Below are 25,915 nucleotides of genomic sequence, written 5' to 3'. Positions count from 1 at the left end.
GTTTTTGGGTGTTGTTATTTTTTTTAGTTGTTTTAAATTGTTTTAATGATATATAATATATTATAATTAATATTAAAATAGTAATTAAACAATATTTTCTTTAAACCGACATCATAAAGCTAAAAGTTTCGTATCTATCAAGTCTTGTTACAAGTTTCGTGTGTATATGTATATGTATATGTAGTTTGTTAATAATAAACCATCCTTATTTTATTAAAATCCGACACTAATATTAAGGCTTCTCGTTGTTAAAATATCTTTATGAAATTTTACTTATATTTATTTTACTTATATATATATATATATATATATATATATATATATATATTGTTTTTTAAAAAAAACAAAAACTATAATAAATGTATTTAACGTATTAAAAGTATTAAATATACTTTTACCATCGAATTTCGTTTAAATTTCCAAAATATAAATTTTGTGATAATTATATAATTAACCGTTTATTATTATAATAAGATCTCAATTCATATTTATTTAAACTAATTATTCGTAAACCGATTTTATGACAAACAATGATTGCTATAATTGAATAATAATAATAATAATAATAATAATAATAATAATACTTAGAGAGTAATCGTTAAATCCATAACATACCGATCATAATTGTAACTCAATCCACATCGAAATCCCAAATCCATTATACGTATTATATCATTTATAATTCACTTATAATATTATTCAATTAGGATTCTTGTCGGCATTTCGAGTAGTGTGATTATCGTTTTCTTGACATATTCATTCCTGTTTGGCTTAATCGATCATGTGAGTTTTATCATTCCCCTATTTTTTAAACAGTTTTCTAAAACGTTTTGGGGACATATGCGTATACCATCCTATATATATATATATATATATTAAAAATAGCAAACGTATAATTGTGGGTGATTAATCAAATATACATGCTATGTGTTTACTTGTCTTTGTATGCAATCGCTTGACATATCCCCTTGGAGAGGGTTCTCATACTATTGACCACCGCACGATTCGCTTGGCAACGGTCTTATTCTCATTATTTGCTCATGGTTGATTTACCGGCGCCCGATTCGCTTGGCAATGGTTTAATCGACAACTTATTTGCTCATGGCTTGATTTAATTACCGCATTATTACGTTTTGCTTATTTATCATACTATATCATATTTATTATATTATCCTTATTTTATTACAAAATTTGTGGTAAACTCACTCAACATATTTGTTGACAAAACTCCATTTTCTACGCATATGCAGGTTGCCTGAGTTGAAGGATGGACACTTAGAAAGACCTTAGGGTTATATTGAAGATAAACTTGAATTTAAATGATTGTAATTATTTATTTGAATTGTTTTGTCTTATTCGATTATTGTGTGTATTATTTGAACAAAATAATTAATTAGATATTGTCATTTATATTTATGATAGTATCTTCGATCTGTGAGCAATAGGATCACGCCCCGGCTTTTCCGCCTTAGGTTGGGGTGTGACAGAAATACTTATTCATGTTTATATTATATTGTATCCTTTGATGTAAGCTTTAACTTGAAGTTAATAACATAACAAAATAAATTTAAATATATGTTACTGTGTTAAAGCGTTATAAATAAATTGTTACCGTTCGAAATGCTACTCAGTGGTTCTCTTGGCCTTGACACTACACTTTTATTAAAAAAGCATTATTATATAACATTTGAAGGGTAAATAAAGAATATTAAAATGACTAACCGTTTGAATTAATCCTTTTATTGGACACATGCTTAAAAGTGAATACTTTTATTTGACACGTTGAATATTAAAAACGGGACAACATAGAGGATTCAGTTTAGTCACAATTGTATCTTTTTTCTAGAGGTGGGCAAATAAACCGGTTAACCAAACCGACCCGAAAACTAAACCGAAACCGATTATTTAGAAACCAGTTTAGAATCGATTGAAATCGTAGGTTTGGAACCGGTTTGTAATTTTCTCCACTAAAACCGGTTCCAAACCGGTTAACCGAACCGAAACCGGCCAAAAACCGGTCAAAACCCGAACCGAAACTGATCAAAACTGAGAATACGTTATACGAATGTTTACGAGCCAGGAATTAGTCGCAAATCGATATGTTAAGTCGTGTTCAATCAATACGTTAATGGAGATCAATACATTAAGCCTGGAGAGAATCTGGCAGCATAACGTTACAGGGGATAAATATGGCACAGATCTCTATGCACATTCACTAGGGAAGGCCTATTTATAGGCAGTCCTCCTCATTCGTTAACATCACTAACGAATGAGGCTTCCCATAGCGAATGACCTCCCATTCGCTAAACATCCTTAGCGAATGGGCATTACTTTAACGAATATGTCTAGTCTTTAACGAATAAGGCCCATTCGCTAAACATCCTTAGCGAATGTGCCTTTATACATTAATATAAAAACTAAACAACCCCTATCCTATTCGAACAGCTGCGGACACCAAATCCGTGCACTTACAGATTCCCCCTTGTCCGTAGCTGTCGAATGTTTTCCAATACTTTAGCATCCAATACTTTAGTCTACAATACTTTAGCGTCGAATACTTTAGCGACGAATACGTTAACATAGAATACGTTAACGAAGAATACGTTAAAGTCGAATACTTTAACCGCTAATACTTTAACTGCATATCATTAGCCGTACATCCAACCTCCCCCTTGACTGATGATTCTCGGGCTTGTGCGAACAGACAAAATATAACTCTTTTTAAGCAAACCAACAACTTTTAGCTACTTGTATCAGATCTCCCCCTCAAATTAGCATCTCCAGGTGATCATTCCGATCATCCAACTGACATTTGATATGGTTCGATCAAACGAGTCAATCAGCAACAAATCCTCGGCTATCTGCCACATTGGTAACGTAAAAATGTCTTTACGTTTAACCTCGTCACACATCTTCATAAACAACCCAATCATTCCTCATCTTTCACATCGATCTTCACTCTCTTGATAACGTCTATCCCAAAATATAACTCTTTGAAGCCCCTCGACATCCCATTCGTTAGGACGCTTAGCCAATGCTTTAGGCATATGATTCAGAGTTCCAACCTTTGTTAATCAATCTTGAACGATCAAATTCATCAATCTGATGACAAGACACGTATATTCTTCAACACGATCAACCCATTCAAGAATTGTCCCCTTCAACAGTAGCAATCCGCCGAATACTCGTAGCCAACATAGTCAGGATCAAAGTCCCTCAGAAAGAAGTAATTGGAAAGACACTCGTATCCCACATAATCAGGTTTCAATCTTGAACAAATCAATCCACGATCGAAGAACAATTGTAGTTTCGAACCCGGTCAAACATAGTTTTGCAATCACTAATTACCACCCGAATTGCAGTAATTTTTTAAGAAACACTTGCGAAGATAGAAATATAACGATCCAATAAGCTCTTTGAAAGTTTTATCTCCCCCTTTTCTTGATAAATTAGGCAAGGTTTTGAACAATTCTTCGTAAATCTTCAAGAAAATTCTCGTCAACTTTACATGAGTAAATTAGGAGTTACTATTTTATTTAAAATCATAATCATCTAATCTAATCTAATCTAATCTAATCTACTCTAACTATACTATTAAAGCAAAACATACTGTCCACATAGCACCACATTAGCTTATCCACATATGATGCCACACAATCTATTACTATTTATAATATTTCCACCTAATTTCTTTATTAATTAAATTCAATAATCACTTAATTAACTTTTATTAATTATTCAATTTCCTAAATATTATTTCTTTTTACAATTTTAAACTCTTTTGTTACTAGAATTCAAAGTTAAAATATGTAACTAGCATTCTTAATTATGATAATTAACTAACGTTTTATTTTAGAAAAACAATTAAAAAATATATTTCAAATATATAACATTAAAATTATTGTAAAAATTTCCAAAGTCAGTTTTTTACAGTATAACAAGATTTTCGATAATGTATTGTAATTCTTAAAACAACGATATAATACTCCACGGTTTTAGATTATTCCTTATTTTATTTTTTGTATATATTATTCATGATCTGCTAACTTGTTTTTTAAATCAACTATTGAGTTTTTTTGTATTTCAAATAAAGTTTGTCACCAGTTAATTTTTAAGTTTTGTTAAATACAGGGGAAACGAATTCAAGCTAACATTTTTAAGCAGTGATTTTCTGAAAGGTTCCTTTAGTTTTTAAGTTTTGCAAACGTTGTATGATGTTTTAAGTAATATAGATATTTGGAGATGTAATTTTATTACAAAATAAAGTTGTTAACTTGGATGGTTTTTAATAAACATGCACATCTAAATGGTATTTTCAATATTATTTTATGGTTTAAAGTTATCAACAGTAGATTTTTAATGTTAATGACAAATAATAAAATAAATGTTTCATGAATATTTATTGTGTAATACTTATTAATTTAAAAAATTCATTACTTACAAAGTGTTAGGTTTTTAACTTCTATTATCTTTTTTCAAGGTTAACCTTATGATTATAAGTTTAAAAATTATTAATTCCAATGTTACAAATAAATAAGTTTAAATGCAAAATTTATCTAACAAATTTATTATTTTTCGCTCGTGTATTACACGGGCCACTATCCTAGTTGGTAGTAATATATGAATTGAATTAGTACTTTTGAATAATATTATTATTTATTTTTGAATTATTTAATTATCAAGAAAATTTGAGAAGCTCAGGTATGCATGGAAACTATAGTAATAAACCAATAGGTAGATGTCATTTGTTCAAAAAACCTATTGCTTTAATAGTATAGATAGATTATAAAGACATTAAATCGATTTGACGATTTTGAGGAATCAGTTTTGAAAACCCCAATATGAATTATCCTCAACGAAAAACTTTGAATAATCTTATTAAAATAAAAAGAGTTAGGTTTTAAAAGAAAAGTTTCATTGTGTATAGATTAAAGATAATCGATTAGAAACACAAATTACAAACTATTGGTACAATGCCCTTGGATCGAACTTGACTTTCTTGCACGGTAACGGCATGCGAACCGGTTTTGAGCTATCATCATTGTTGTTTATCATATGGGTTTTCTGATGGTGCTATATGATTTTGTTATTGAGAGTGTGAAAAACAATTGCGGAGGAACAACATAAATATCTAACATATAAAGATCGTGATTCAACGTTAAAATGTAGCTAATCAAACCGATGGACAAATAAATAAAAATAAATAGAAAATACTTGAAACAATGAAAACAACCCAAGATCAAAATCATTAAAAACAAATAGACATCTATTGCACTCTCTAATATGAACCTTAGAAAATAACATAACATGAAGCTTAGAAATAAAACTAAAGATAAGTAATATTTACAAAAAAGAAAAGGGGATGAAATGAAAGGAAAGGAGAAAAGCAAAGCGTGTTTTCCGGTATAAGGACGAATAAGAAAAAGCTGAAGAGATGCCAAGTGGATAACATAATGAACGTGTGATTGGAATGTGACGGACGAGATTAAACCACTCTTCTATTTGCAACTGCCAGACAACTGTAGACGAAATATTGGGAGATCATATTCATATAGATTATAGAGAGAGAGAGAGAGAGAGAGAGATGTTGTATTAAATTTAGGTAGCAGGAATAGTAAGGTTTGCAGTGGCTATGGCGGCGTTGCAGGGCCTTGATTTTAATGCATCCAAATAACAAAAAGACACCCGATGATTCAAATGAATGATCCAATACCCTTTTTCATTTTCTTCCAACCCACTTATTATTATTATTATTAATTATTAATAACAAAATAATAATATTATCATTAACCTTTTATAATATTATTATTATTATGTAATGTTTCTCTCACTCTCTCTCCCTCACTCCCTCACACACACACCACACCTTTTTTTTATAAACCCTAGATCTTTCAATTCCTGCATTTCTTGATATGGATTTTGAGAATTTTAAGTTGGAAAAATGTCTAGTTTTTTTTCAGTAGGTGGTTCTTTTGGGATTACAAAACAAGGTGATCAAGAGCCACAAGAACAAGACAGTATAATCACACCAAATAGTTTATATTTGTTCAAAAACGAAGAGATCTACACCAAAGGGTTTGAGCTATGGCAGCAATATTACCACCTTCACCAGCACCGCCACCAACCACCGTCGCATTACAGAAGTGGGTCTGGTGGTGTTGACGATCTCTGTCTCAACAGCAGTAGCAACAACAATAATAACAATAGTATTAGTACCAACAATTTATACTCATCTCCTTGGAAAGCCATGAGGCAAGCTGGGTATGGGATCTCCGGCGGAGATCACGGCGGCGGAAGCGGCAGCAGCGGTGGGGTTAACTGTCAAGACTGTGGAAACCAGGCTAAGAAAGACTGTCAATACACACGGTGTAGAACTTGCTGTAAAAGCCGAGGGTTTCAGTGTCAAACTCACGTGAAAAGCACGTGGGTTCCGGCAGCTAAACGGCGGGAACGGCAGCAACAGCTTGGATTATTAACCCATCAGCAGCAACATGATCATTTGGGTAATCAGCAGCTGAGCTTGATGATGAGAGGCGGTGGAGATCAGAATCCGAAAAGACTCCGGGAAGATCATCAGCTTGTCACCGGTGGTGGTGTGGTGAATTTGCCGGCACATCACAACACTTCTTCAGGTAAAGATTTTGAAACTTTGGTTTATACATTTTCAAGAAACAAACAAAAACCCTCAAATTATTCTATCTTGCTTTCAATTATTGTTTTTTGGAGGAAAAAGCACTTGGTTTTTTTCTTTACCAACATTCATTCATCATATGTATGTAACATAACATACACATATATATATATATATATTCACACACACATATGCATATACTTATACTGATACATCTTTAGATTAGCTTCATATTTCAAGACTTATAGGCTTTGAAATGAGGGCTACTGTGTGTAGGTGAGAGTGTATTATACACACACACACACATAACCCTATATCTAGATAAAATCTATGGGGTATGGATACATGTAGTGTGTTACTGTATGCAACTGTGTGTGCCTTGAAACATCGCATCGCATTTGCGTGTTGTTGGTTAAAGATAGAGTACTCAATTATACCAACATTCAAGTGATTTGATCTTTTCTACTATTGTGGTTAAACTTTCTCAGAAAAATATCTACTGTTTTTTTCAACATATATTATAAAATTAAACATATATACATATAAGTGATGTAACTTGTTGAATAGGTGTTACTCTCTTACTTTTATTTTATGTAACATGTTACCTTCTAGCATGTTGCTAGATTTTAATATATTACCACCATGCTAAAAAGAACATAACCTAGCTAGTTCTAAAATATTTAAAATTATATGAACATAATGTTGTTTATATTAAATATATTATAGGGTTGGAAATGGGACATTTTCCGGCCGAAGTGAATTCTCCGGCTGTGTTTCGGTGTGTTAGAGTGAGTGCAATGGATGAGGGGGAGGAGCAGCTGGCTTATCAGACCGCGGTTAACATAGGCGGGCATGTTTTCAAGGGAATTCTCTATGACCACGGTGTCGAGGGCCGGTACAACCACCCTGGTGGTGGAGACAGCTCCTCGGCCGCAGGGGATGGTGGTGCTACCCAACAACTTAACCTCATCACTTCCGGCACAATGGGAGCTGCCGCCACCACTGCGAATCCAGATGTTGCCTCCATTGATCCTACCATATACCCAACTCCACTCAATGCGTTCATGGCCGGTACACAATTCTTCCCGCCTCCAAGATCTTGAAATATGCAAGCAAGATTTGATAGATCATTTGCATGCGTTGATTTTAATGTTAGTATTAAAAAATTCTTATGTAAGAAAAATGTGACAGATTTGTGATGAACTATTATGCTATGATCAGTGAAACAATGTTTATTGATTCAAGGTTTTGTTATTTTATCAAGTTAGATGAAGTTAACAAAACATTTAAATGCATAAAATATTGTTTTAAAAGAATTCAAAATGGCAGTTTGGGTGGCAGATGAATTTGTTCTTCCAGTTTCCATATGTAGTACTGTTCTGCATTTGGATTTGTGCTCAGAAAATTAGAAGTCATTAAGGCATAAAATTCTTGGAGAATGGTATTTTGCTTGAATAATAATTTTATTAATTACATTTGTTTACTATTTTATAAACTGTAATTACTTTCTGCTTGGGTTTTGAACTCGAGGTAGCTTTTTGCCGTTTACCCGTTTACATGCCGGGTTATAATGCCTTTTATTTTCAAAGTTCTAAAGAAGTTCATAATTCATTATTTAACATATTGTTTTCCGATTATATTTGTGTCTACTCTAGACATGTTATGCATGTGTGCAATTGTGTATTTAGATATAGTTATATGTCGTTTAAATGATCGGTAATGATTATAGGGGCTACGTACACGTATTAGCATGAACCCAAACCTTGTTACATTAGCTACGTTAGACTACCTCTATTGCAGAAGCCCGTGGTCTAATGTTGAAGAAAGAGAAACATACAAGGAGGATGTGGGATAGAAAGACGGACACACCCAGGAATTCGTCTACAAGGGTGCACCCGTGCTATGAGAAGGATGTGAGAGGTCAGAGGAGAGATTGAGATGGAGTGCTACCAATTAAGAGTCACATAGATAACCACACGTGGAGGCGCTCTTCCCACTTCCGACCAAAGATCGTCTTATGGCTAACTTCGATTAATTATACGCATAAGTTGACTTGATGTAAGCTTGGGATGAGATTTTTTTTTCCTAAATACTCGTACCCGTATCGATACTTGTACATGTACGAGTATAGATACACGGATACCCTGATTTACAGATTTTAGATACGGGTACTTTTGGATATAGGTACGAGTATTATGGGTACTCGGTACCCGTTTGAAATATCATCATCATCATCATCATCATCGTACTCAGTATATCCCACCAATAGCAATGCTATGGTAGGGTCTGAGGAGGGTAAGATGTAGACAGCCTTACCTCTATCCCATAGGGATAGAGAGGCTGCTTCCGGTGAGACCCCCGGCTCGATAGTAGTTTTGCATCAAGCCTTGGACATAACTCATAGGGATAGGAGGTGAGACCCGTTTGAAATATGTAGGGGTTTTATTATTGGGATTTCTAAAACTCATAACTCTAACCGTGTTTTATTGGGATATCCTTAAGGTTTCAAGCGGGTTTATCAAAACCATTGATAATCAAAATATTAAGCACTAACAGTTCTAATCAAACCCTAATTCTCTTCTCTTCGTCTTCTTCCAGTCAATAACTAGTAAGAACCGCCATGAATGGATTTTATATTTATATTATGATTTGTTTCATTTTAATTTTGGTATTATGTTTTGGTTTTGGTTTTATAGATAATTGATTGTCGGTACCGTACTAGTATCGATACCAGATTTAGTGGGGATTTTTTTTTAAAAACGAAAAAAGTGGTACCAAAACGGTACCATACCTAAAGTACTCGTACCATAATATTCATGTACGAGAATGGGTACCCAAATTTATTGATTTTTGGTACGGGTACTTTTGGATGCAGATATGAGTACAAGTACTGATACGGTGCCGATCTCATCCCTAATGCAAAAAATAATATAATTTTATCTCAAGTTCGATTATAGTTTGATAATAAATATAGGTTAGAAAAGGAAGTGCCCTAGGTAAAGAGGAGAAAGACAGGCCAGTCACAAAGACACCATGGAGCTGCCCTTACCGAGATGGTCTTGTGCTTATTTTCCATCGACTATAAACATGACCATTGGCTTCATTCGTACAAATTATCAAATTCTTCTTAAACTTAGTTATAACTTGATAATAATTTTAGGTATGAAAAGAACATGGAGGTGCCCTTGCCGCCTCTCGGCCTAGAGATGTTCAAAACGGTTTGGGACTAGGAACCGGAACCGGTTAGGCTATATTCAAAACCACCTTTTAAACCGGTTCCAGGCTCGAACCGGTTAGGGAACCGAACCGGTTCTCCCACCCTCGGACCCCTAACCTATCTAACCGGTTCTTACCGGTTCCTGTACCGTAACCGGTCAAAAAACGGCTATTTTTGACCCCAACGGTCAAAAAAACGGCCAAAAAAACGGTTAGGAACCGGTTCCGGTTCGGTTCCGGTTCCTACCCGCCCCCACTCAGAAATGCAAGAACCGGTCACGGATCATCGGGTTGAATCAGATAGGGTCCGGTTCCTACAAAAAACGGTTCGGGTCCGGTTCGGGTCCGGTTCGGGTCCACCGGTTCGGTTCCAGGAACCGGTTTTGTTGATCATCTCTATCTCGGCCTGAGGTCACCCGTATGGTAATTTTTGATTATTAGTTGTCTGTCTTCATGCATACCAATAATCAAATTTTATCTAAAGTTGATTATAATTTGATAATAATTTTTGGTATGAAAAGGACAATGCATAAGTGAAAGTTGAGTCCCAAGGTTATGGTTGTGTAAATGCTACCTATTGTAGCCCACTAAATGCATTTAATGAGTTGTAAGCTAATAAGTTAATACGCGTGCATAATATATGTTTCATTTATGTATTCATAATATCCCATCACATATACGTACACATTTCTGTATCTACAATTGTTCTCTAGGTGAGAGGTACCTCCCGTGATGCCTTAATTTGTATAAGACTTAGAAAAATAAATTTTTATATTTTTGGTCTTCATTTAATGTTTTGGTCTAGAAGCTGGGTAGGGGGTCCTAGATTTGGAGGGTATGTGTAAGAGAAGAGTAATGGGTTACTTGAGTTGATGAAAGTTCTGATCCAAAATTTACCCATTTTGATCAAGACCTTACACTATTTAAGGTTATACATATTTTCTGACCACAACATACTTTTAGCGACTTTAGTAGCTAGGTTATCTTTTAATATCAGATCCTTATTTTAGAAAGCAGACGTTTGGTTAGGGGTAAGTAATTTAAGGTCATAAGCAAAGGGTAAATCACGAGTGAGTATATATATTATTAATGACATCTAGTTTTTCTTAAACGAACAGACTAAGGAGTTTAGATGATCATTCGTATAATTACGTTCAAAGTAAAATTGTAAAATTTTTTGTTTATGGCTCACACGTTATCACATGATAGCTTGCCGACATCTCCATGTTTTTTTCCCAAACCCACATAAACTAGAGTTTTAAAATCAAAACATCATTTTCGGCATGTATTTTGATTGAGATAATTGCTTACTTCTATAGTTTGGCATTTTTATCCCGTCATTATTAAAAAGAAAATGTGCAATAATTTAGAAGTAGAGTTAGATTTGACGTTATAAAAAAATAGTTGCTTGCTTCTATGGCATTGCCATCAAGTAAAACCAATTGGAACTTAAGCGGGAAAATTTGGTTTGGTGTGATTTAGTTTTTGTTGTGGATTTTATTTTATACTTGGTCTGGTCTATAGGGGGGTCGTGTTTGTAATTTGCTAGCCGAAACCAACCACCATAAGAAATCGAAAATCATGCTAAGGAAACGAACAACGCAACTCACGAATTCATGTGTTGACATGAATATGAATTTTTCACCTGATTCTTTTCTTCGTAGTACACTGACTTTAAAATCACATTTTACAACAAAAAACACAAATCTCTACTAAACGGACGTTATTAATGATTTTGTATGTATATATATCGAATATATTGAACGTGCCAAGGACTACGCACATTTAAAAAAAAATAGTTGTTGAAAAACCACGTACGGTTAATTGATGATTTTGTAGATGAGATTCTTTATTTGAGAAAATAAGAATTACAATAAATAAAAAGACATTACTTAGGAAAACCACACCTAAGTTACACCTTGCTGAACGGCCTACCGTAAAACCCAATAAAAAAATGGCCCAATACATAATTTAAATATCCAAAAGTAGTACCTTCATTGATAAAGTCCAAAAGGTGCACAAATAAGGTATTTTCAGAAACCGGTTTCAGGTGTGGTCAACAAAAGTCAAGAACCAGGTCGGGTAGGAATTGGTTTCGGGTATGATCGGGTTTTGGCCGGACCGGGTTTTGACCGAGTAGAGGTGGAACCGGTTCCGGCGGGTCCGTGTACGACTTTTCTAAGGAACCAAAACAAGGTCCGTACCCGCAGGTAGAGTACGACCGAGTCGAGTCTGGAACCGAGGGGTGGGGCCCACCTCTAATTTAAGGTTATAAAAAATTTTCTAACCAGAACATACTTTTACTGACTGTGGTTGGTTAGCTTTTAGTATCAGATCCCCAGTTTAGAAAGCAGACGTTTTGTTATGGGTAGGTTTAAAGTCATAATATAACTTGCTTAGTTGAATTAGGTTTTGAGCTGTGTTTGTAGCTTCCGTTTCTACTTTGGTGGGGATTAACCTTAATCAGTATTAATCCATCTTAGCACTTCACACGCATTTAATTAAGTTTAAGGAAGTTCAGGTATGGGCAATCTTATTTGTAATTCCGTCTTTGATGATTCAACTATGAGTTGTTACCTCTTTTCCTAAATCATTTATACTTTTGTGTTCTGCTTGTGTTTATTTGTTTTTAGTTTAAATCATTCTATTCAAAGATTACATATATTGGTAAATAACTTAGTATCAAGAGCTATCGTGTTGATCCACAGAGTGATATCCAATATCTTCCATTCGTTATACTATGTCATGATATAGGTACATTTTGTTGTTACGTGTGTAGTTCAGTATTTTAAGTATTTTGACTTTATAACTAGCTTGTGCACCCGATTACTTTTTCTATTACTATTTGCACACTCCATTTTCTATCAATGCCTTTCGAAAACAAAATCCTAGCAATCAAACTTGTTAGTCTTAAACTTTACTTTTTCTACTATGGTAACCAATTATATGAGTCATGTTTTTGATGCCACCTTTTGGGTATGTATTGATTTCCACAATAGTATCAAGATACTCATGCTACTACTGAGTTTCTAGTTTCTATCGTTATTCCTCACTTGTTGACTCTCTTTATAGTTACTACCAAATTCACAGCTTGTTATTGGTTTGTAGGATTAGCTATCGACCAAACCTTGTTTGCCACATAGCAACCTTGTTGGTCCTGACCTAGCGAATCACTGCCAACTTGCAAAACCTGCAACTATTCTAATCGATAAACACTGATGAAACTGGTTAGATGATCTGCAATTTCCCGTCTTGAAGGTACCCCCCCCCCTTCTCAGTGACGAGCTCACGGTGTCTGTTTTGCAGGTCATCAGAAGAATAACCATCTTTGCCGGACCTAACCCTCGTGGGAAACATCTACTTAACCCTAAGATTATCCGTAATCTGCCGGGGTAACTTAGTGTTTCTTCATTTGCGCCATCCGTGCATAAAAGCTAGAACTAATTTTTTCAGTTTTTTCAAAACCTCTGGAAAGATGGTTAAGGTTACTCCGATGCCAAGGCCAACGAGTGACCAAGAAACTCCGGTAACCACAACCCCAGCTACTGGGGGGAACACCGGCGAGTACACAATTTTTACGAACACTACCCCGGTTACCCAAGCCGGGGCAAGTGCAGTAAATAATCCTCCCATGGGATTCACCGATACCCAGTTGGAGAGACAACAGACGAGGCTCCCCCGCCAAACACTTGATCAAGTTAAAGCGTGGGCGGAAGCACGTCGGAAGGAATTCCAAGCTGAGTTGGATGAACGCTTACGTTCACTCCAACAGGCTGACGAATTCAGAAGCACTCGACAACAGCTCAACATGAGTAATAAGTGCGAGTATGATAAAGATTGGGAAGAATCTGACAGTGACGCAAACCCGCGCCATAGGGCGAAAGGGAAGCGTAAACAAGCAGATTTCTACAGAAGAAATTTTGGAGAAACCTTTAAACCAAAAAAAGCGGGTGGAAACCCACGTGACTTCTCTAAAACCTTCAGACCAACTGTTGCAAATGCGGGAACGTCCAAATTTGCAAGGGACGTTGCGGAAGCAATTGCCCCGAAAAGTGCCAAACAAATGTCCAACATAGGCACATATGATGGTATATCTGACCCAGACAATCATTTGAACAGATTCATAGCGGGGGCAACCGTCAGCAATTGGACGGAACCCACGTGGTGTTACATGTTCCAAATGACGCTTGTTGGGGCAGCCAGAGCGTGGTTCGACCGTCTACCGGTCCACCACATCTACGATTGGGCAGACTTCCAGCAAAAGTTCAGCCAACACTTCAGTCAACAAAGAAAGTATACCGAAGAGCAATGGACGATCCTCAACTGCATCCGAGATGAAGATGAGTCTTTACTAGACTTCATCACGTGCTTCAATTCAAAGAAGCTAAGTCTGGGCACTATTAGCGAAGATCTTGTCCGCGCTGCTTTCATCCAGGGCGCGGAAGACCCAGAGCTCATCCGCACCTTAACGGGTAAAGATGGCATGCCATCCACGTGGGATGCCATCATGACAGCAGCTAAACGCTTCGCGGAAACGGAAAAGCAACTGGGTAGAGATCTTCCCCAGAGCACAAACCTCTACACTCAAAAAACAAGAGAAAATAACGTCCTTACCGCCCGACAAAACAAAAAGAGGAAGCTTGGTATTTGGCAGTCAAGGGTAAACTTTGACACCTCATCCGGCTCGCACCCTCGGTTAGGCGGAAGGGATAACATGCAGTCGTCGAACCGGAACTCCAGATGGACGCCACTCACCAAAAGCGTCACCGAAATATTTGCCACCGAGAGACTCCCATGGCCAGAGGCACCAATAATCCGACAGCGTCACAACGCTGATCAAAGCAAATCCTGTGACTTCCACAGGACAAAAGGTCATACCACGGAGAAATGCGTATCCTTGAAGGACGTCGTCGAAGCATTCGTCAGAAATGGGAAACTCACTCACCTCGTGGCGTAATGGACGCTAAGCAGGCTAATGCGTGTAGAACCCCAGTTGGGGAAAACACGGATGAAACTGCAGCTTCAATGTTGGAGACTACATACTGCGTAAACAACGAGATTCCGAACCAGGTGCATATCCGCTCGAAAGGCTCGATGACACCCCCATCCCAAGAACATGGAAGGGAGCTCAATTACACAGGCTGCATGTAGATCAATTCCAAACTTGTAAAGAAAAGGCCTAGAGCCACTTCTAATGGAAATGATTCTCCTTATCACATTGACGCTGATGGTCTTACATTTATACTTATGATCTGACCACACTGATATGCCGGTATTCACTGCATAAATAAGTGGGGAAGTCGTTGCGTGTGGAAGGCGGCAAAACCAGCATAAACACCAAAAACGGCAAAAAATTCTAAGGAAAAGATGAGGAAAACCTTCACGCAGGTCAGTTATAGGTGAAGTTTGGTCATCACACTAAATGAAAGTGACGGTCCTACCAGCACAACCATGATAGAGGAAACTGAACATTAACCTATTGACAACCTCGCGTCGAAAGGTTAACTTATTCAAAACACTGATATGCCGGTATTCACCGCATAAATAAGTGGGGAAGTAAGTCGTTGCGTGTGGAAGGCGGCAAAACCCGCATAAACACAAAACGGCAAAAATTTCTAAGGAAAAGATGAGGAAAACCTTCACGCAGGTCAGTTATAGGTGAAGATTGGTCATCCCACTAAATGAAAGTGACGGTCCTACCCGCACAATCATGATAGAGGAAACTGAACACTAACCTATTGACAACCACGCGTCGAAAGGTTAACTTATCCAAAACACATGGAAAATTGCTAAGTTAAACTAAAGTATGCACGAGCGAATCATATATTTTTTATGAGGCAAAACAAGTGCCAAATTAAACTATAATATGCATGAGCAAGTCATATAACGTTTATAAAGCAAGTCAAAAAGATTCAAAAAGATTCAAAGATTCAAAAATAAGAGGGAATATACCCCCTTACCTTGGTAACCAAGAAACCGAAAGACAAGTGCGGGTACAGTGTCAAGGCGAAACCTTTCACATACTTAGCATCTGCAGGGAATTGAAGCCAAGAATACCTTGGTAACCAAGAAACCGTAAGACAAGTGCGGGTACAGTGTCAAGGCGAAACCCTTCACATACTTAGCACCTGTAGGGAATTGAAGCCAAGAATACCTTGGAAGTCAAGTAACTATAAGACGAGTGCGGGAACAGTGTCAAGGCGAAACCTTTCACATACTTAGCACTTGCAGGGAATTAAAACCAAGAAGGATCTTCTGGGCCATGCTTGTGGAAAGGGAAATAACATCCCCGCATAGCGGGAACGTTGAGAACTAGATTGTTTGAAGCTCCAAGATGGAATTGGTTGTTTAACATAATTGATCACTATGTCTAAAACTACCAAAACCTCGTGGAGAATCTACACAAGTGAAACTCAACGCTCCTGACTTGCGAGGAAGTTACACACCTACCCGCATCATACCCAAAGATCAAGCAGAAAAGTCGGGAATTTCTGCACGTGACATTAGGGAAACCGCGGGAAGAATCCCCACGGAAAACCTTAAAACTAAAAACCCTTTTCAAAACCCCTTGCTTAAGTCCAAAAGTTCACCTCACTTATTAACAATTCATGAGAAGAACACTGGACTGTGGGGACTTGAAGAGGTAGGTCCCAGCAGGGCCCAGTTGGACCCGCAAGACTCACCTTGAAGAGGGACGTCTGCGCAAAGACCAACTGGTTCCGCAGGACCCACCATGCTCAGAGAGATGAAGACCTTACGCGCAGTACGCAAGCTGTTCCCGCAGGAAAAGCCTCCCAATGGTGAAGTACCCCGCCTGTTCCCGCAGCTGCGGATACAGGCCATCAGGGAAGGCTACCCGCACTAATAGCAAGGCTACACGCACAAGGCACTAACTCTCAATAATTCAGTAATGTCACCTGAAGAAGGAATGAGCAAGGCGGGAATACTCCCGCCCAAATGAGCCAGTCCGTACGCTTCTGGAGGATCTTTTGTACTATACCTACCAAGGTATGGACAAAATAGACAAGATCTGACCAAAGCAGCCCATGAACCAATCACAGGGTGACAGCTCACTGACAACAGTACGACGAGCAACACGCTCTAGTACTTAATGTCACTATCAGCCGCTGCCTACTCACCAACCCTCATCGTGGCACGTACATAGCCTGCAGTTGGTGGAAAAGGAATAGTACACAGCCGGCCATGTCACTATCAGCCGCTGCCTACCCACCAACCACCAGCATGGCACGTGCGTAGCCCACAGTTGGTAGAAAAGGAATATTATACAGCTGGCTGTACCTGCTTGGAAACCTACCTTCGGCTATAAATACTCCAACACCTTGGAACGGTGTGGATATCACATCTTATCACATATCATCTGATATACTATCTTATACCATCACATATCTTATATGCTCTAGCTATTTCTCTTAATATACATTTATATTCAGAGCAATCTAGTCTGATTCTCAAGCCGGATGGTGGTCACAAGGAGGTACCCCCCCCCCCCCCTTCTCAGTGACGAGCTCACGGTGTCTGTTTTGCAGGTCATCAGAAGAATAACCATCTTTGCCGGACCTAACCCTCGTGGGAAACATCTACTTAACCCTAAGATTATCCGTAATCTGCCGGGGTAACTTAGTGTTTCTTCAGAGGCTCAATTAAGATGATAGACACAAAACACAACAAACACACATAGTAAAACTCACAAATATCTAATAATCATAAATAACATGAACAAACAATTTACGTGGTTCAGTATGATTTGACAAACGCTCATGATTGTGACTAGGGAGTCAATATTATTATGAGGTGCTGAAGAATACAATTACAACATATTTATATGAAGGCTAAGGATTAGGGCATCCAAAATACAATTTGTTGCCTAGTTAAACTATTAGTGCGGACTGTGAATTGCCCCAGGGCCGACTGCCTTAGGCCGCAACCATTTATTGAAGTGAGCCCCAATTTATTGGTCACAACATCAAGTGTTGAGAGGTGCTTTTTTTTACAATATTGAAGTACATTGGTTTGATTTGCGTAATTAGATCGATGATAAGAATTCGAGTTATAGTTGTATATGTTATCTTGAAATATAGTTGCTTAAAAATGTCTCTGTAGATAACATAATGGCCTTCTTAGAAAAACAAAAACACAAAGATGGCAACTTTAGGGGTATCTATATCTTATAATACATTTCTAATAACGACTTAGTGCAATTTTATTATATGTTGAAATTTGGTTTGGTTTTAACTTTTTTTTATAAGATCTGACCGGCCTGAACACCGTCGAAAAATCAAAAATCTAGTAATAGACAATCGAACATCCAAAATTTTTGAAACCCATGAAAAACAAAGTTAGTGAGCCTAGCTAGCATCGTGTATCTCAACTTCTCAAGTTCTCAACCAATTTGTAAGATTTCTAATTATGACGTTAAACATGTCGTGCTTGTTCTTTATATGTTGAATAACGCAGATGGTTGCAATATATTTTTATGCATATGTCGTCAATCTTTGATTATAAAATTTTTTACATGCTCCTAAAAGTTTAGAAAGTTTATAAAACTCAATTAATCATCAAAATAAATTAACTATTTCAAATATGAATATACGATTATTTGGCCCAGAAGATAACCCCAAACCGGTTACAAGTTCATAATCGCATAGAGTTAATAGGCAGACGGGTTTCAAGTTGGCTTGAATTTCTTCGATTCAAACACAACTCATATTTGTATTCATGTCAAGACATCAATTGTAACCCGAATGCAGTTATAATCGTGTGACCTAAACACGCATGCATGACTCGCTTAAGTTATTTATCTAAATGTGTCGAAAGGGTTGACAGGTTAGCCACAAGTCGTAAGCATATGGTATATTGTTTATGGAGATGAATATGCTAGATGCCTGTGACTCGATTGCTGATATTGAAGTAATTTTAAACTACGTAGCATGTGAAACAAAGAGCAATGCGCAGTGGTAGTTTGGCAATTACACGCATACGCAATTACGCTACAACACATAATATATAATTAGCATAGTAATAATGTTACGCTAGTTGATAGGTACACCGCACCGCTTCTTCTTTTCATATGGTTTTTCACTTTGTATGTTAAGCAGACCTTATTGTTTGCATACAAATCAAACCTCAACCGATCAAAGAATAATTCAAACACAAACAGATTGAAGCTCACATTCTTTACAAATTTATCCAAAGCATACACCAATTAAAACAAATCAAAATCATACAATTGATTCAAGTTAATATATCATGGAAAAAACAAATTCAGCAAGTTTTTTGAAAACCATGCGTTGTGTCTTATCTTCTTCAAAGGTATCCTTACGCCTTGGGCTTTACACAGGGGGCATATATTCTGCCTGATCAACCACTCCTTGATGCATTCCGGGTGGTATCGATGTTTGCATCCAAGAACACCTAGCTTGTCCATGAGTACAAACTCAACTTGACATACGCTACATGTTTCATCTTCGTCTTTGGTTCCGATGTAATTTGCCAGCGTTAAGTTCCTTGAAATCTGTTTCTTGGTTAATGCAAACTTATTATGCACTCTTGTTTGAAGTGGGTATCGATTGATTTCCATTGAAACCAAAAAAGAGGGATGATCGAAGAATAAGAAGAAGAAGAAGTTTTGTTAATGGGAAAGAAATCAAGAATGTTGAGAAGATGTTGCTTAATGAAGGAGATTAAAATGAGGGTAACTTACTAGGGTATATAAGAAGAAAAATAATAATATTACTTATATATATAAATTCTAATTATATATATTACAATTTTGAGAGTTCTTAAGTTTCTATAGTTGTACCTCATGCTTTAGGGGTTGTACATATTATATATATTATAATTTTGGGAGTTCTAAGGCTTCTAAAGTTGTACCTCATGCTTTAGGGGTTGTACATATTGTTTAATATTTACGTCTGAATTTAACGAGTTAACATGTTGCAACGCATGTGTGTAGTTGAACGTTTTTGTCTATTTTCCCCTTTTAACGGCCCCATCGCAACGTATAGATGTTAAGTTGACTTAGTTATTTTTTTTCTATATTTTATGTTTCCGTCTAATTTCTTTATGTTAGCACGATGCAACGAGCGTGTATGGTTCAACGTTTTTACGTCTACTTTTTGTTCAGTTTTCTTAATGGTTGATGTTAGTTACTAACTACGGGAGATGGGATGACGAACGAAGACAGTGGTGCTAACTTCATGCTTTCAAGTAGAGTGGATAAATAAATACACGGTTTTACACCTCCGCCGCGACGTATGTGAGGGTGTGTTAATACTAGTCTATAAAATACAGTTACTTGTGCGATAACCCCAAAAATGTGGATTTTAAGATAAACGCTTAACAATATTATTTTATATCCTCGGCATTTAAAACATTCACTTCAAAATTTTAAATATTTAGAAAATAAATTATTGTACGAAATTAACGATAAAACTAACAAAATGACGACAAAAGATATCAAGGTGTCTAGTGTAATTTGGTTTGATCAATTTTGATATAAATTCTAGAATAAACATCTAATTAAGGTGGACGGATTGTTTGAGTATGTTGGACAAACCAGACTATGAGCCAGACAGTGGCGGATCCAGAAAAAATCATCACATGGGTCGGAAATTTCTTGGGTCAGTAGACTATCTATCGATATAAAGAAAAATTTTAATCTGGTTCGGATCAAATCGGTATATAGGTTTTTTTCAGCTTGGTTTAGCCGTTCCGGTCAGGTTAAATTGGGTCGTGTCATATAAAAAAAAGAAAAAAAAATAATCAAACAAAATCATATAACCGAAAAATGTGCTTGAAACATCATTAAAAATGTAACTAAAATACAATACATCTAAAGTTGTTTCTTATAGATTTTCATTTTTTAAAATTTAATCATAACACCATCTAATTTGACATTCCTAAGCAAGTGGGTATACCTATGCAATAGAAAATGTTATTAGGCCTATAAAAACTAATAAATAATAAAACTTTCGGCAAACAAATAAATTAAAAATAAAAACAAATCGTAAACTTCTCGACATATATTAAGTTTTAAATAATTAATAAACAGATGAATGAATGGTTAAGACAATAGGACTTAAAATAGTTATTTGAAAAAATCACTACTAAAAAACCCGCACGATGCGGCGGTGGCTACAATTTATAACCCGGTACTCGTTTTAGTTAGTGGTGTTCAGATTTTCAGATAAGTGGATTGACAATCTAAATATTTTCAAATATTTAAAAATTAGGATCGGATGTTTAGGTTCTTAACAAACAAAAAAATGTCCAAACGAAAAGTCAACGTAATGCAAGTTTACAAGTTTACAACAATGTTCGACAAAAGCCAAATACATTGTTCCAAAATAAAAACATAATCTACATTAAAAAAAAAAGTCAAGTAGCCTGTCCAAAAATAAACGCATAATCTACGTACACACATTGTTCCTATCCAGCTTGTGTTTCAATGTCACTTGCATTTAGTAAAGAAGAAAGTAAGAATACAAACAAATCGTGAAGATGGAAAATTGAATGTGTCAGGAAGCAAATAATTTTGGCAAAAAAATATATATATATTTTACATGTATATGTTGTATGTGAAGTTAGAACATGTAATTCGTGATCGTTAATATTTTCTGTTCACTTTCAGTATAAAACTAGTTTATCCCACATATTTTTATCCACTAAATTTCTAGATCAACATGTAATTGTACAGGTAAAAAATTCTATATTTGATAAAAGCCATGTCACGGGAAAAAAAAAAGAGCTTTGCCATATTTTGGCCAAAAAAAATGGCATTCTATCAAATCTCTATGCTACACAGATAGACAACAAAGTAACAAATCGAATAAGCATAATACATATAGCGAAATAGCATATCTTACTTCTTAGTATACTATTAAAGCAAAACAAGATATCCACATGGCATTTAACTAGCATGTCCACATAGGCTTCCAAGTCATTCGGTTTCCATATATAGAATTGCCACATAATTCACTAATTAATGTTTTCTAGAATCATAACCTCACTAATTAATATTTTATAGAATCATAACCAACTACTTCCCTTCAAATGATTTAAAAACCGATTTTGACTACAATTAATTGTTTATAACTGATTGTGTGCTCCTTTTTTTAGTATGACTATTACTTTAGCAATTCAATGATTTGTATATTTATACAGTTTCTTATTGACACAATTTATACATAATTTTACCTACATCTTTTGGTTTTGCATAGAACAAGGCAAAGAATTCTTGTGATATATATATATATAATTATATACAATTAATTGTTTATAACTGATTTTGTACTCCCTTTTTTAGTATGACTATTACTTTAGCAATTCAATGATTTGTATATTTATATAGTTTCTTATTGACACCATTTATACATAATTTTGCCTACATCTTTTGGTTTTGCATAGAACAAGGCAAAGAATTCTTGTGATATCTATATATATATATATAATTATATATATGGCGTTTAAAATATTTTTCACTCGTGTGTAACACGGGCCACTATCTTAGTTACACATATATTATAAGTCACCAAGCAAATTCGATAACATATTACATTAAAGATTTGAAATCAATAGCAACCACCGTTAGGCTATTAACCCATTTTTTACAACCCATCAACCCAAGTTGTGTTAAGGACCTGTTTAATTAAACGGATTGTGCTCAGGTAGACCTATTAAATTAAACAGGTTATGCTCACGTAGGCATGCTTAAGCTGTTAAGTTAAACAGGTGAACCCACAGGCCGATTTAACATTTTAATACACTTTTTACAATTCATATGCCCGGGTCATGTTCATATTGACTTGTTAAATTGAATGGGTCTTGTTTAGACTTTAGATTGACCTGTTTAATTGCACAGGTCGTGTTCAAGTTGGTTTGTTTAACTAAATCCATATCAATTGCATAATCGATCAACCAGGTACTTTTTGGTCAACTTTTACCATTTTACCAGAAAATTCAACTTTCAAAAAAAATCTGTTTTGGCCCACAAAAAGTCAAATTTGAACAGAAAGTTACAAATAACCAAACCTGCTTTATTTTGAAACCTTTCAATAATGACCAAAATACCCTTGATGGCATGAAACTTCAAATTATTCTCATAGTGTATCTTGATCTTCTTTATTTAGCACATATACATCCTTCACACACAAAGATTGAAAAGCGAGGAGTTACCTTCTTGTATTTTAACTTTTTCACCATATATGTTTCATCATGTTTCCTTCATTTTTCCTGTCACATATTTCATCTTGTTTACAACTTTAACCATAAGAAAATTTCAAAATCACTTTTAAAGCTATATAATTATAGAATGCTAACAGGTCTTTTGACCCATTTAAAAATGGTATCAAACAATTACCTCTTAAGCATGATGCGCAACTACCATTAGCCATATAAAAAGAACTCCTCCATAACTTTTGCCATTGTCAGTTAGTGGTCACTTAAATTTTCAATTATCATCAGCTTATATCTTTAGAAACTATTAAAGAAAAGAAAAAGAGAAAATGGTTAACTATGTACCCACATATAAAAATTAGAATTTATTTCAAACCGCTTATTTCCTCAAAAATAGCACACAAACCATTGACTCGTTTTGCATCAGCAAGGCTTGCCTCCTTTGCAGAACCCTTCAGCTTAGCTTTAAATTGTTCATTCACAATTGATTCAATTCTATGAAGGTCATCGAGCTTAGCAGGCTTCATGTGTGAGAAGTCAAACCTTTACCTTAGTTTTTATGGACGAACAATTGATTTGGAGCAATGCCTTTGCACCTTTCATAGTCAACCTAAACAAGATTCCCAAAAGTGTTGTTTTTATGTAATTTATAAAAACCTTGCTTTGGACATTTCTTGATTGTTCTCGAGCTTCATTCATAGCAACCCTTTTTCTTCTGTCATCAACTGAAATAAGAACACTATGAGTTAAGAAAAATTAATACAGTAGAATTTGCATAAAAAACAGATAAATAAAAAAGAACGCTCTAACACACTTCAGTTAGATCCAATGGAATCCATAAAAAAAATCCCACAAAACAAATGCGTCCTGCACACATGAGATTTGTTTACACACACACACACAGATATATATATATAATTAAAAAATCTTAAACTAAGTAAAGTTCTTGCAAAACTTGTTTCCTCATCAGCTATAATCTTTCTAATGTTCGTCTCTTGTTTAACTCTGGAAAAACATGGCCGATTATATCCACCACAACTTTTACCAATTTAATTCCATCAAGACAAAAAAAGAATATTAGAAATTATACTGATTAAAATTAAAAATTGGTTTTTGAAATTATAAATTAAAAAACAGAAAATAAGATGTCTTTGTGTCAACCTGGATGAGAACCGTCTGAAATAGCAACCGAAAGAGTTCTAATATTGCCAGCAACTACTTGTTACACCATGTCATTTCCAACCCCATAATCTGAGGCCACTTTACATGAATATGGTCTAGCACCAATTGCCTACATGATGGTCAAACATGTATTTAAAATTAATTAAAATTGGCAGAAGTTGAAGTTTTCTGTAGCTGAACCGGCACCAAAGTGATTCGTGCCGATTGGCAAGATCCTCCTTTTAGCAGTTAATTTTCCATTTGCAGCCAAAATTGTTCTTTCAAACTATAACATAATTTCTATTATTATTTCTATATGCCTACAGCCACACCCGGGTTTCCTACTTTCCTTAATGACCATATTCATGTGCACCACCTAAAAATAAGAATAACAAAATTAGCAACATGTTTTGGTTTGCATTCACACAGGTTCTTGAGTTATAATGCAAATAATCAGACAAAATAAAATGAAGCATCAATTTGAGAACCGCAACCTGTGAAATGAAAAGGAGGGTACGAGGGAGAAAGTGTGTAACCTCTATCATCCGGCAAATGCTACTTCTATCTTTTTTTTTGGTGGTATCACAAGCTATAAAAGTTGTAACTTGAACTCTTAAATAACTTGTACATTAATGCAAATATGACTTGTACATTGTAAACCGATCATCAATATTCAATAAACTTTACATCAACGCGTTGACAAAAATAAGCACATTGCAAAGGTATGTTTGGAACTTGTTGAAAATAAATATTTTAAAAGATATAAAAAGAAAAAATTAACAAATAAAATGTTGCGAAAGTGGTAAAGAGATTAAGGGGTAAAGTTGTTACTTTTCTTAAAATTTCAAAGTTTGAGTAAAGTTTAGGGAGTAGAACTGTAACTTTAGTTTTTCTGTTTCGTGAGTGTATTTGTGTAAAAGACATATCTACCCTCTAATTTCTTAAGGACATGCAACTAAGACTTGTACATAGAGCAAGAAGTTTGGTACCTTTAAAAATTTATGAGGTCTCTAACTCATACTTTATATATAGTAGAGATAATTTTAAAGTATTCAACATTAATTCATGTTTAAGTCAGTAAACTACAATTCTATAAAGTGAATGCATGTAAACTTCCATTTTGTTGTAATGATATAAAGTGTGACCCAATAAAAAGTTAGAACAGTAGCTTACATTAGAACAAGGCCCAACTCTTGTAACATTTTGGATTTTTCGAACCGTATTCGTTTACTCATAATTTGATTCGGGAATATTTTATATCTTTATAATTAATAAAAAATCAAACAATTATAAATTTTTAAGTTCCTAATGTTCACTATAGGCCCTTCATATTTTATACAATGTTTATTCCTTAATTATTGCATAAAAGTTCAACAAATAACCAAATACTAAACTTTAGGAACTAAACTGTTAAAAACCAAACTCCAAGCCCTTGAAGCCGGGGCGCTGCGCGATGGCACAACCAAGGGTTGGCCGCACGGCGCCATGGATTATCATATCAGATCGTTTAAGTATTATCCCTTCCTAGTTCGTTTTTGGTATAAAAATTATGTACTTTAAGCATGTTTGAGTGAATTAAGGTCCAAGTAATCATAATATAACTAAAATACAACTCTTAATTCGTTTTCCTTTGCTCAAGATCAGATGAATATTTCGATGATTCTTTCCTTTAAATCATATTTACTTGCTTAAACGAGTGATATGTCCATAATT

General features: G+C 35.4%; 1 protein-coding gene across 1 annotated transcript; it reads left to right on the top strand.

The window, feature by feature from the left end:
• The first annotated feature begins 5,909 nt into the window (after positions 1-5,909).
• On the top strand, positions 5,910-7,862 carry LOC143636661 (protein SHORT INTERNODES-like). The gene is made up of 2 exons (XM_077104197.1): positions 5,910-6,632; positions 7,358-7,862. Exons 1-2 carry the CDS (start codon positions 5,942-5,944, stop codon positions 7,732-7,734), a joined length of 1,068 nt encoding a protein of 355 aa, XP_076960312.1. The 5' UTR covers positions 5,910-5,941; the 3' UTR covers positions 7,735-7,862.
• The last annotated feature ends 18,053 nt before the right edge of the window (positions 7,863-25,915 follow it).

This window comes from Bidens hawaiensis, unplaced genomic scaffold (genome assembly GCF_021521415.1).
Source record: "Bidens hawaiensis isolate Kalapana, Puna unplaced genomic scaffold, B.hawaiensis_p1.1 tig00008037_1, whole genome shotgun sequence".
NCBI lineage: Eukaryota > Viridiplantae > Streptophyta > Magnoliopsida > Asterales > Asteraceae > Bidens > Bidens hawaiensis.
Note: the sequence above shows the minus strand (reverse complement) of the source record. Positions and strands in the feature narration are given on the sequence as shown.